Source organism: Corvus moneduloides, chromosome 6 (assembly GCF_009650955.1).
Source record: "Corvus moneduloides isolate bCorMon1 chromosome 6, bCorMon1.pri, whole genome shotgun sequence".
In the NCBI taxonomy this organism is placed as follows: domain Eukaryota; kingdom Metazoa; phylum Chordata; class Aves; order Passeriformes; family Corvidae; genus Corvus; species Corvus moneduloides.
Window position 1 is genome coordinate 62,119,553 of NC_045481.1, and position 13,425 is coordinate 62,132,977.

The 13,425-nt window shown below is 42.0% G+C and overlaps 1 protein-coding gene across 1 annotated transcript; it reads right to left on the minus strand.

Moving 5' to 3' along the window:
• Nucleotides 1-507: 507 nt before the first annotated feature.
• On the minus strand, nucleotides 508-12,306 carry FBXO3 (F-box protein 3). Its single transcript, XM_032112414.1, has 11 exons — nucleotides 12,149-12,306; nucleotides 10,144-10,233; nucleotides 9,524-9,687; nucleotides 7,844-7,958; nucleotides 6,018-6,222; nucleotides 5,683-5,728; nucleotides 4,518-4,602; nucleotides 3,733-3,855; nucleotides 3,213-3,328; nucleotides 2,691-2,881; nucleotides 508-1,617 (listed from the first exon to the last, which is right to left on the minus strand). The coding sequence occupies exons 1-10, from the start codon at nucleotides 12,256-12,258 to the stop codon at nucleotides 2,694-2,696; spliced, it is 1,242 nt and encodes a 413-aa protein (XP_031968305.1). The 5' UTR covers nucleotides 12,259-12,306; the 3' UTR covers nucleotides 508-1,617; nucleotides 2,691-2,693.
• Between the last annotated feature and the right edge of the window lie 1,119 nt (nucleotides 12,307-13,425).

A 13,425-nucleotide genomic window follows, 5' to 3' on the forward strand; every position in this document is an offset into this window, starting at 1 on the left:
CTTGAAAACACACAGCCCTGCAGCAAGTTCTAGTTCCACTAAAACCTTCTTTTACTGATCCTTGACAGAACTTTTGTGGAAATTTCTTGTCCCTCACAGGTAATACTGTGATAATCCTCAAAATGGCAACGTTTTGCAAGCACTCCAGCAATGCTCAGTGCTGTTCTGACTCCAGTGAGGGACAACACAAGCTGGTTTTGTTTCTGGAGATGTTTCACCTAAAAACTGTTGTAGGGATCAGACTCAGTGTTTGTTTTTCTACCTTGTGCCGCTGTGGAAAATGCACCAGGGGAAAGCTGAGCACATGGAGAATCCAATACCTGGGCTTGCAAAAAAAAAAAAGAGAACTCTGCAATTAGTCAAGAATGGAAAATTTGAGCTGGAACCACAATATGCTGGTCTACCTCATAAAACCTACAAATTCCAGCTGTCAAAAAGAAGAACTGACTACCCCAGTGCTGGTCACAAAATTATTGCTCAAGTTTTGGCAAAAACAGTCCCATGTAGCACTTGAGAACAAAAAAGGCAGTTGTTTATTAATGACAACAGAAACAAAAATGATAAAGCAAACAGATACTTCTTTAAATATAAATTTTCTAGTCATCTGCTGTTCTGCCAGCCTCCTCTTTTTTTTTAATTTAATTTTTTATTCAGTTACAAAAATCCATCGAGGGCTCAGCAAAACATGATACATAACATAAATTTGTCACCTATGACAACAGCAAACATCATGTAAAGAAAAAAACCTCAAAACATATTTACAAATCCATACTCTGTAGTCATTGAGAAATTCCTTAAGTTAACGAGTGGCAGATTATGCATGGACACTACATTCCCAGAGGCATTATCCAATCAGAGTCACTTAGCATAAAATCAAGCTGACAAACAGATTGTCTAAAAATAAGGCCAGTTTCACTCCTAATTTTCGCATTTTGATGACCAGAATTTTTTGCTGTTCCTATGTTAATAAAAAAAAAAAAAAATAGCATAAGAGCACCTAATCTCACCCAAATGGGATATTCAGACCAAATGGCAAGTTTCATTCTTAGCAGGAGCTATCCAGAGCAGAAACTCATGAGAAAGGACAACAGGATACAGCCTTTTTTGCCATCTTGTCTACTGCTAATTTTAAATGCTTGTATAGAACCAAATCCCCACACCGTATCTGCAGTATGATCATAAATAGGCAATACTTCAAAAATGTAAGATATGATTACCCTGGACTATCACGCTGTTTCACACTTCAGAAAAAAACAAACAAAGCCCAAACACCTTCCTCTTCCTCTCCCTCCCCCTGTCTTCCTCTCTCTTCCCCTCCTTCCAAACCAGGGAAACAGAAGTTATACTCCAATGAATATCAGAACTGGCACCAACATCCATGCTAGTTGCCCTGATGTGCAACAGAGTTCATTTACAATAGTGAGTAACATTCTTATGCACTAGCCCCAAAGGTTTCAGCTTCTGCAAACAGTTTGTTTGGGAAAAAACCCCATTAGTGTGGCATGGGCAGCATCCAGAGGGTGCAGGAAAGTCCAACGCTCTACGTCGATCTCGGGAGTCATCAGTGCCTGTGGAATCTTGGTCTTCATCCACTGCAGATTCATTAGGATTTGCTATCTAATAAAAAACACACCCAGGTTTAATTAAAATCTTCCCTTCCAGTTAGTTGTAAGAAAGCACTAACAATTGCCTAGAAAAATCTGGGCTGCAATATCACACCCATTAGCTGAAGCAGACACTGTGATCTTTGTCGTAAAACCAAGTTTAATTTGCAGCAGAGGTCATTTTGCTGAACTACTTGACCTTTCACTCCCCAAGGATCCATTGGGTTTCAATATTCCATACCTACAATTATGGAAAGCCACAGTTCAGTACCTCAGCTGCACCCATTTTCTTGGTGGTTTAGGTTGTCTTTACTAAAGAAACTTAAAAACAAAAGGGTTATTACCCTTCTACCATTTAAAACAGGGGTGGAGCAACAGAGAAAAGGAAATTATTTTTCCAGTCAGCTGAAGGGAAGGAAGTTAGAGAGGAAGGCAAGTACAGATCCCAAAAATGTGAGAGTGAAGAGATGTCGTTTTCTGTTAGAAGCACGACATCTGCTGGCACCTGCTGTTAGAGCCACTGGGAATGAGTGTCTGGAATCCTGGGAAAAACCTGAGATAGTGTACAAGCAGCTGCCTGCTCCTGAGGAAAGCTCATGGCTCCTCAGTGCTTGCACAAAAACTAGGGATAAAATAAATCAAGAGCTTTTCTCTAAGTGTGCTAGAGAAAAGGGAGAAATGATATAATTAAGCCACAATCTCCAAACTAAAACTACGTTATAATTAACAGCAAGTGAAGTATCTTGGTGATTTGCAAAGTCATTAAGTGACTTTATGAAATGCACTTTCAGCAAGAACTAATGCACATCCCAGACTCTACAGTTTTTAAACTGTCATTAACTGGAGCATGTGTGAATAGAGCATATACATTATTATGGCTAAAATTAATGAGTGTGGTCCCACCAAGGAGGGAGCTGTGAAATCCAAGTAGCTCAGGCAATGCCACGTCTGCAGGCACAAACGAGGAGCTCTGAATCGTGGGGCATGTTGTGTATGGAATTAGCAATATGAACACTCTTCAGCACTGTAATTTTTGTCACTTTTATAATTTGGGCGTTTGTTTTGGCCAACTGCATCTCTGCTTACCGTTCATGCTGTAGACACCTTGAATGTTGGACACACCATATGAAACCTAGGGATTGTGACATTAAAGAATCTGTCCTTGTAGTAGAGGCAGTGGAAAGTGTAGTACCCCTCCATGTACCCAGAGGTTGTGGAAAACGTGGTACAGCTGGTGTACTCATAGACTTTCCCTGGGCCGATGACTGGGAACTCCCCTGTGGGTAAAATATTACATCACAATAGTAAGGACTGATGGAGAACTACAATTCAGCAGCTGCTAAAGGACTTGCACTCCACAACAGACTCAGGCAGATCAATTTGTATGCCAGTGGATGCATAAATTGATTCTCAGCAATTACTGATATTAAAAAAACTGGAGAGGGCTTAAGTAGCAGGATGTCCAGATACCCCTTACAAAACAACCTGTGTCCCTCTGCTTTGGCTTTCATCCCTTTTTCTCTGATTTTGATACAAACCACACAATCTGACAAACAGAATTTTAATAACAAGTACATTAAATACTCGCTCCAGTAATTTTTCACTTACCAACTACTCCAGGACCTTGGACTTCTTCCACATCACCCTTGGCATTTGTTATTCTCCAGTATCGACTGTCCAGCTGACAGGTCTTCTCAGGAAGAGCATCTTTGGACATTTCAATTCTAGAAGCCAGAGAACATACTTAATGCATTCCTTTCAAGAAATGCTGTAGTGCCCTTGGGATCACCAAGTGAACTGGGAAAAGAAAACACCCACTAAGGTAACCTCAGTAGCAGGATCCATCTCTATGCTTCACTGTCTGTTCTTTACCCTCTTCTAAATCACAAGAGCTGCTTGTAACTTCTTTCCCCCACCCACCACTGTATTTTAGCGATTACCAGCTTGACTGGTACTTCATGTAATGAATCATAACTTCAGGTAATGATTAGGATTATTTTATTAAAAAGTACAGCATGCTGTGCACATCCTGTTCATTTCAGAACATTTCCAAATGCTGTGCATAAATTTGCTGTGAACATTCCATAGGTCTATCCTGCATTCTAAGAATTAATTCAGTTATTTTTACCTGATTCTGTAAGTGAAGAAATAATGTGGTGGATGTACAGAACTGAGTTCAGGTAGAAAAGAGGTGGACACAGACACCGTAATATCTTCTGTGGTAGCAACACATTTTTTATCATGCACATACCTACGGAGAGGAGAGCATTATCTCTGCAAACAGCTTTGCACATTCGATACAGAAAACTAAACACACAAGGTAGTTATCAATAATTATTAATATTAATGAACACACTGTTTAAATAAGGCTGTGTCACTATGCTATTAAAAAAAAAACCAACCTAAAAACTCTAGCAGCAAATTTATTTACAGATCCAAGAACTTGGTTCTGCAGCATCCCAGTTTAACAGAATTAAGGCTCTTGATTGTATTTAGAAGAAATTTCAAGTGCATGAAGATTCAAACACCAGAACAAGTCCTGCTTATTTACATATTCAAGAGACTAGTTAGCTGAAACATTTGTTTTTTTAGTAATTTTGAACAGTCCTGCAGCAAAAACACACTCATGGCCCAAAGAATAAACATCATGTTGTTTGCTAAACTTCAGATCACTTATAATGCAGAATTCCAGTCCCATAAACGCAGCTACAAGCTCTGAAGCTTCTGGTTAAAAAAACAAAGTTGCTTTAAGCATTCTGGTTTACATGTTTATTTTCAGTAGTTTCATGGGCTTTCTCCTCTCCCCACCACCAGCTTTTGTATCTGATGCCCAACACTACTTGGAAAGAGGTGAGCATGCTTAGAAGCAGCACCAAAACCTGGCACTGAGGTTACAAATCCCAGTCACAATACCTGAAAATCTGGTCTCTGATGATAGGATAACCTCCAGTTACAACCTCGTGTACATAGGATGTGAACCATTCCAAGTAAGATGTACCTAGATGCCAAGGAAGAAAAGCATTCCTAAGAATGGGGCAATTTACCACTAAGCACATTACAGTAGATACTTCAAGGAAGAAGTTTAAAGCTTGGATTATTTTTATAGCAAACTCTCAGGCTTACTGAGATGAGTCAGTCAATCTTCCAGTTCATTCTACCAATATGGATAATTTGGAGAAACCAATCAAGAACCAAAGAGTTAAGGGTGCATCCTCCAGAAATGACACAGCCAACAAAGAATCTCTTAGCTATGTATTTCACATCATAATCAGGGTCTTCAGTGGTGTGTCTCATCACTTGGATTCCATATGGAAAGCTTCTAAGGAACACTGCAGAATTTCCTCTCCTTGAAGAGAGGGATAAATCATAGACACACTCTGCACTCCTCTACAACCTCAGAAGAATAAGACTGTTTGTCATTCTGGGATTTTTATACACTTGCAGCCATTGTCTGAGAACAGCTTTTCGTACACCCACAGCCATTATTTTGGAACAGCTTGATTGCTAAGCACACACTCAAACTGTCACATTTAATTCTCAAAGAAGAGAGTTTCACATACCAGCTCTCTGCACAAGAATTTCTCAGCCATAAATCTTCCAAGCATTGCAATACAGAGTTCAATAGAAAAGTACAGAGTTCAACTGTTTGTCAATATTAGGGATTCAAAACTGGATTGAAGCTGAGCTAGCAAGAAATTATTATCCTTGCCTTCCCTGATGTGTAATCAAGTATTCCCACTCCTGTTAGATTAAGTGTACTTACCACTTCTTCCTTGGAGCACAAGCTCTGTGTGCTGTCCTTTGATCTTTTGGAATTCTAAGGGACTCCAAGTTTATTATCCTCCTTTGTACCATTAATCCACAAAATGCAAACCTTGTATAAAGTAGCTCTGAATGGAGAAAGTGGATCTATTTACCTGCCACCTTCAAAATGCCAAGTGAAATGCTGTGTATGGAACTTCCCCTCCACCCCACGCTAAGCCAAGATTAACCCTTCCAGCCAAGTGGAATACTTCTAAATATGTTGGATGATCCCACACTGACTATTTCATTTTGAGTATTTTATCTGAAGTGTTACCTGTAATGAACATAACAATAGCAGATGGTTTGCGAGCCATTTGGTCCTGAAAGAGAAAGAAGTTTAAGGATGTATTAGAAAGAGAGCACTGGACTTTCAGGGTTAAAATTCAAATAGCGCAGGGAACACTTTCCCTGTATTCACCAAACCTGAAGTCTGGCTGCTTGACACATCACTGTAGTCCCAGTCAGATCCTCAGACATGTAAAACTCACACGCCTGTCCCCACGAGTGCTCCCATGGTAACTGAATTTACAGCTTCAACTTTCCACTAAGGCTCATGCACTACCAATCATCACAAAAGTACATTGGGGAACATAAACACATCTTCCTTACTGGACACTGGTAAAAGATCTCGTATTTATTCCGCCCCTCCACGCTCTCCAGAGCCATGTATTGACTGAGGCCAGTGTGGATGCAGAAGGTCAGGGGCAGGCACTGCTTGAGCCCCAGCCTCTGCTGGAAGCCGCCGGCCGCCGTGTCGATGTCCAGCAGGTCTTCGGAGCGGTAGTGGTTTGACAGGGCCATGCTTCCCATCAGACTTGGAACAACAAAAACAGGGAACATAAACAGGAGACACCACTCACAAGGCAAAGCTGGCTTTTAATCTTCTGGAAACTGCGTCTTTCAATGCTCTAGATGTATACTGGGCTTAGGTGAAATCCAAGTCAAATATCCATATGCTGAACTAGGTTATTAGTTCACATCGTCATCCTAGCTTTGTGTAAGCATCACACTCAGCAGTCAGAGGAGCACACAAACCTGAGTGTACACTCCACACTCCCAGCTTGGGAACAACAGGGAAAGGCAAATGAGATGTAAATTCCTGCAGGTGCTGAGTTTCCACTGGTGTTATGAAAGCAGTGACTCAGGTGCAAGCTGCCACATGTCAGCATGCTAAAAGCTGATCCCATCCTGGCCAACAGGTTCCATTCCTCCTTCTCCTTAGGAAGTCTTGCCTGGAATTAGCACGTTCTACAGAAGCAGTGCCAGCATCCCAACAAAGAAACCTGAAGCATCTAACAAGGATGAGTCCCACATCGCTTCCATTTCTGATCTAACAACTTGCTGCACAAACTTCCACTGCCTACACCTGATCTTCCCAGTATTCATCCCCCACCACTGGGACCACACCTTCCCCTGGCAGCCTTTCTCCAGGCTGGAAGACTACCCCAGAGCCTTGTGTCTGCTCCTGCAGCCCTTCCATAGGCACACCATTACAGGAGAGGCTTCGTGGGAGTGAAACAGTAGGAAGAGAGGAAGCACACAACCTGCAGAGCACCATTTGAAATCTACAGAACTAGGGCACCTATCTTCTCTCTAAAAAATTTTAAAGTCTCTCCTGGAAAACAGAACTAGAAATCATCCTTATGGTTTCATAAAACAATTTCCTATGTCCCTTCTGCACATAAAACACTCAAATTGGAGAAAGCTGCACCTTCTTTATGAGTGAAGGTTTTGGCAGAGCAATATGAGTGCATTCCTCCCTACAGACATAGCAAAGATTTGCTGTAGTTTTCCATCTTTTGCTAATGTTTGCAGCACTTCATCAGGTGCTTCAAACACCTAATTTTTCTACAGCTGAAAGACCAGAAACTTTGTTTGGTCATCGGCCTTCTAAGCTTAATGTAAAAGGGAGATTTTCACTGCTGAAACTGCATGAAATCATAAAATCTTCTACTGAGAAAACTTAAGCACAACTGACAATTTGATTCTACCTTAAGATGACTAACTGGCTTTAAGTCATTCCCTAATCATTTTAAAGAATAAAGGAATTATTGAAGAACGAAGCCTGAAGAGTGCAAGGGGCTAATTTACTTCTGTAATACAAAGCCAAACTTCAGGGGAGCAACTTGCAGTGCTATGATTAAAAGTCTAACAGCTGGAAGTTTGAGTTGCTGCAAAAAACTGACAAGGGTTCTCACTAGGAAAAAGGGAAGTGTAAGAGTAAATTGAGCAATTAGAAATCCATGTTGGGCTTCCAATTACTTCCAAGATTAGAAGACGGCTAATTCTGCAAGCGTCACTTAAGCGGTGACTCAGTCACAATATATTTAAATGCTTCATTTATCCTGTTCAGGGGACATTTCACCTTTTAATAAGTGAAGTGCTGAAAAAATACAAAAGGAATTAATACTCGGTAAGTAGTTTTCAGTCCTTACCCTGGAACAACCAACTTCTGCCCATTGTGGATACGGAATGAACACCGATAGTCATCGGGGAGTTTGCAGCGGATTTGTGCTTCCACAGCATCCAGATCTTCCTCCCTTGCACTCTCTGGAAAAGAAAGGATAGTTCAGGTATTTCAAACACAAGGCATGGAATCTGTAAATGCCCTCATCCAACGTGGACTCAAGTCAGTATTTGGTGGCTTTATTGTATGCTGGGTGGTACACAATGAGTGTCACATAAATTCGAAAGGAAAATTATGACACTGATTATTTAATACAGCACCAAGCTCAGTCTGGTGAAACCTTAACAGGCCTGAAAGCAGCAAATGTTTATAAAGTGAAATGAACCTTTTCCCCACAACACTGCCAGTAATAGTCCCAGTTATGGCTTCCAGGCAGCATTGATCTTAGTCTTTCATCACCCTAAGGGTTGCTTCTTTCAGTTTCCAGTTCGATCAGTGACACAGAAATGTTGGCTGCAGCCCGCATTCACTTGGAATCTGAACCAATAAATGGGCTGTAAAAGGGGGATTTTCAAATCAACAACAGAAAGGGGTGGAGAAGAACTATTCTTACATTTCCACGTGTACTTCAGGGGGGTTCCAGCACCCTCACTTCCAGCAAAAATCAACTGGGTGGCCTCTGTGGTCTGTTCCAAACAATTTTTTTAATACCCTTTTCATACTCATTATCTGTCTCATTAACAGGACATAAATTAACAATTCATTGAAACAACATCCCTTACAAATGGTATGAAAAAGGCCTAAATTTTATCTAAAACCTGCCATCATTATGTAAGTGTGGAAATCGGCCATTTGAAATCTGTTTTTGTCTTTCTGTACATAAATAAAAGCTTCACATTCTACCTTCAAAAATACTTAACAAAAAGTAAGAACCCAGCACTATCCAAGCAAACCAAGAAAATGCAAGATTTAAATAGGAAAGAGATAATCTGTCTCTTAATATTGTCTCTTAAGAGATCATTTGGCTCTTAATTTCACAGATCAAGTTGAATTAGACATCATGGTCTAAAAGTCAACTTCATACAGAAAACTGAAATGCAGCTGAAAATGTAAAAGCTTTTTTGTCCCCTATACCAGAAATCCCCAAACTGATTGTAGCTGTGATTTATGACCTAGAACACTGGAAGTACTTCAGGCATTAAAATACAAACTGAAGCTGAAAACAGAATCTTAGTGGGGATTAAAAAAAAGGAAAAACTATTGTTCCACCACTGGACTACAGTAAGACCTACAGAAAAAAAATAAAACCCAGCAACTTCCTTTTTGTTTGGTTTCAGGTTAGAAGGTCTGCTTTCATGTGACACTGTTTTCATTAAGTCTTACAAAAACTTCACAAATAAAATCACACCAGCACGTCCTACAAGTAATGGAGCTGCTGCACTAAAAAATAACAAACAATAGGTCATAGCAACCTAGAAGTGTGATAAAGACAGACGGGTCACTAGAAAAAAATATCATCTTGGTTTCAGAGAATCTATGGATCAGTAGGAACTGGGCAAGGACTCTGCCTGTGCTTCCAAGGGAGAGCACATCTACCTGACTTTCAGGACTCTGCTAATTAAGGCACACACCTTTCATGAAAGCAGCATGAGGCTTAATAACAGGCAGGGCTGGGTGAGCCAACCCACTCACAGGTGTGCCAGGGTACCTTTCAAAGAGCTGATCATGCGAGGACACCACTGCCCCAAGTATTTCTCCAGGTCATCCCAGGCTTTTTTCAGCGTGGCATAGTAGTGGATGTATCTTCCTAAATCAGCATAGGTGCTGGTGAAGATGGCTTTCCAGCTCTGATTCCGTCGGCTTTTCTCCTCCCTGAGGGGACACGAAGAAAATGTGTTCAAATGCCAGCTTCAAGAGCCTTCTAAACCCGAGGAGTTGGTATTTGTTATTTGGCAGGAACAGGATGCATAACATTAACCCAGGAACACTCTGTGCCATGTGAAGCTACACAAACTCAATTAATTCCAGCATCTATTCAACAGCAAGTTGGAACAGAATTAGGAAACATTTGGGGTACTTAGGGGAAAATTTAGAAACAATACTCCTTTACACAGAGTGCCTTCTGAACAGAGCTCTGTCTAGCAGTGAATCTTAGAGCTGGTGAAAAGCTAATTCACATCCTTCATTACTCAGCTCTTCTTAGCTATGGAGAAGCTGAAAAAGTATCGGTTGGATAAGCAGACAGTGAGATGGACTGAACATCAGCTGAACAACATGTCTCAGAAATTCATCTTCACAGGAAAAAAGACTTAAAACAATCACACTTACTCAGAAATGAGCCAGTATTTTTTGCAGTGTCTTTTCCACAGTGGATCATGGCTTGACAGCTGATTTAATCTTTGATTCAAATAGCAGCAACTATAAATATAAAATCATTACATTTGATTGCAGCAAAACAAACAGGGAGAAATGCTGTATCACACATTACACTATCATGAAATAAACACACAGTTTGAAAATGATTTAGCTGTCCTTTTAGAGTTGTGCTTACAAGGGGTAAAACTCTTCATCGCAGCTGTGTAAGTCATGAACTACTTTTCCACACACTTAGGAACTGGCAGCAATTAAGTACTTTTGTAAAGCAGGTCATGCTGTAGACCTACACCAAAGTAAACAGTGCCTGAAAGATTCCAGCATGACTCCACCAGTGGAAAGCATTCCAGTAGCACAGGCTAGCTATGATTTAAGTCCCTTTCTTACCTGGATGGTCAGGCTCTGCCTTATCTTTTCCACAGTAAGCTACAGAAACTATACAGTTTGAGTATATAAAACTTACTTTCTACTTTAAATTGTTTAAATAACAGACTCTGAAGGAAGTCTCCAAAAGGTACCATCAGTTTAGATGTGGCAACATCACTTTCTCTGGTAGCTCGTTCTAAAGTGACAAGTGTGTGTTTCAAAGGCTGTGATTAACACCTAAATACTCCACATGAGGGTACCAAACAAGGTGCCAGTTGCTGCTTTTTTGGGGCTTTACGCACTGTTTAAACTAGAATTGTGTTAGTATCTCAAAGTCAACCTCAACAAAGTGATTTTCCTGTACTCCCTGATATTATCCTTTCCATCCACACCCCCACGAACACATTCATTTCACACCTGGACATCTGGCTGTGCAAAAATTTCATGATATGGGGATTTTTTTATATTTTTGGGGGGTGGGGAACTGAAATATCCCAAAGTCAAAAAGCCCTTGCAGAAATCTATTGTATTGGTGTTTATCAATCAAGCCTGTAATTTCTGGAAGGGAGTAAGTCACCACAGCATCACAGGAACATGTGGCTTCAAACGTGATAAAAGTGCAATTAAAGCCATTCTCATTAATTACACAAACAATGGAAAAGTTGACACATGACCAAATATCTAAGGGCCACCATAACAACTGTTACAGCTTTTGCTTATGCTTAAACTCTTTTTTGCTGATATCCTAACAGAATTCTCCCTGATGTCCTGTCATTCTTGACTAATATTTATTAGGGGGAATAGAAAAACCCAAACCAAACTCCCCACATTTTTGGTAATACTCTGTTTTCTTACACTTATTCCTCCCTCTTTGATTAAACACTGTGATTTCAATCACTGCCAAACCTTGCACTTGTCTGATGAGGTTTTACCTAAAACCACATTTTCATCTTCACTGGATGACTCACAACCCTTCAGCCACCGAGCCCAAGAAGCACCTGCCACTTTCATTCACGTTTTTCTCCTTGAAAAGTCACCGTATTTCATTTCGTTTGCTTTTCCTCCAACGGTGGAGTACATTTACTAGCAACAAGACCACCCTTTGTTTGCCCGTAGAAACACAAGTTTCGGGGAAATACTGGTCTTACAAATCTAGATACTGCTTCATTTAGGTACAAACAAAGCCAGCATATAATGGGGGTAAGAGAAAAACAGATTCATTGAATGGTTTGGGTTGGAAGGGACCTTAAAGATCAACCAGTTCTCCTGCCATAGGCGGGCACACCTTCCGCTAGACCGGGTTGCTCCAAACCCCGTCCAACCTGGCCTTGGATACTTCCAGGCGTGGGGCAGCCACAGCTTCTCTGGGAAACCTGCGCCAAGGCCTCACCACCCTCTCAGTAAAAAGGAACATTTCATTCAGTTAGAAAAATGAAGGTAAAAGAGGGGAAATCCCGCTGCTGCTGGAAGGGAAGGGTGCTCAGGCCGTGTCCTCCATCCAGCGGCTCCTCCGCAAGCAGCCAAACCCTTTCCCCGCATACCCGGGGAGCGCTCCGCCCGCCGCGCCCGTGTCATCCCCCCGGGCCGCCCGTACCTCACCAGATCCCGGTAGTCGAGGAAGCTGAGGATGAGCAGCAGCGGGTCGGTGGGGAGCTGCTCCAGGCTGAGGGGTGAGGAGAGCTCCGCGTCCGGGGGCGCCGCCATCTTGCGAGACGTCCCCGGCACGCGCCGCCCATCGCGCCTCCCTCCGCCCCGCCGGGGCAGCGCCTCCCGCGGGCGGCGGCGCCGCGGCGTCCCCGGTACTCCGCGATCTGCCCTCGGAGCTCCCAAATCTGCCCTCAGAACTCCCAAATCTGCCCTCAGAGCTCGAAACTCAGCCTTCAGAATTCAGAACTCCCAAGTCAGCCCTCAGAAATCCCAAATCAGCCTTCAGAACTCAGCCCTAGGAACTCCGAAGTCAGCCCTCAGAACTCGAAATCAGCCTTCAGAACTCCCAAGTCAGCCCTCAGAACTCAGCCCTAGGAACTCCAAAATCAGCCCTCAGAACTCGAAATCAGCCTTCAGAACTCAGAACTTCCAAATCAGCCCTCAGAACTCAGCCCTCGGTCTCCTGAAAATCGATTTATGTGCCAAGGGCTTTTGGTCAGGGAATGGTCTGCTTTTCACAGTACCAGCTTCTTAGTGATTTAAATGGACAATAATAAGTGGGCAAAACTGAGGCCTTGAGGGGAAGAGGTGGTTTGGGGAATTGGTAGTGAGAAAAAAGCTGAGGTCCAGAAAATGTGTGTTGTTATTATACTCAAATCTCAGCCCTCGGAATTCAGCCCTCAGAACTCGGCCCTTGGTCTCTTGAAATTCAGCTTATGTGCTAAGGGGTTTTGTTCAGGGAGTGGTCTATTTTTCACCAGATGGGCTTTTTAGTGCTGTAAATGGGCAGTAATAAGTGGGCAGAACTGAGGCAACTTGGGGAATTGGTAGTGAGAAGGAAGCTGAGGTTCAGATAATTTGTATTGTAGCTATACTTAGCCCTCAGAACTCAGCCCTCGGTCTCTTGAAATTCAACTAATGTGCTAAGGGTTTTTGTTCAGGGAATTTTTACTTTTCACAAGATCAGCTTGTTAATGCTCTAAAAAGGACAATAATAATGGGGCAAAAGTGAGACTCTGAGAAGAGGAGGCAGCTTGGGGAACTGGGAGTACAAAAAGCTGAGGTCCAGGAAATTTATATTATTATATTCAGCCCTCAGAACTTGACCCTCAGAACTTAGCCCTCAGTCTCCTGAAATTCAACTTACGTGCTAAGGTTTTTGGTCAGGGAATGGTCTACTTTCCACAAGATCAGCTTCGTAGTGCTCTAGATAGACAGCAATAA

Coding starts and splice junctions, on each gene's coding strand:
- FBXO3 (XM_032112414.1), bottom strand. CDS start 12,258: ATGGCGGCGCCCCCGGACGCGGAGCTCTCCTCACCCCTCAGCCTGGAG. Junction 5,729..6,017: donor AGATCTTTTACCAGTGTCCA/GTAAGGAAGATG, acceptor TTTCTCTTTCAG/GACCAAATGGCTCGCAAACC. Junction 4,603..5,682: donor TATTGTTATGTTCATTACAG/GTAACACTTCAG, acceptor CTTGGCATCTAG/GTACATCTTACTTGGAATGG.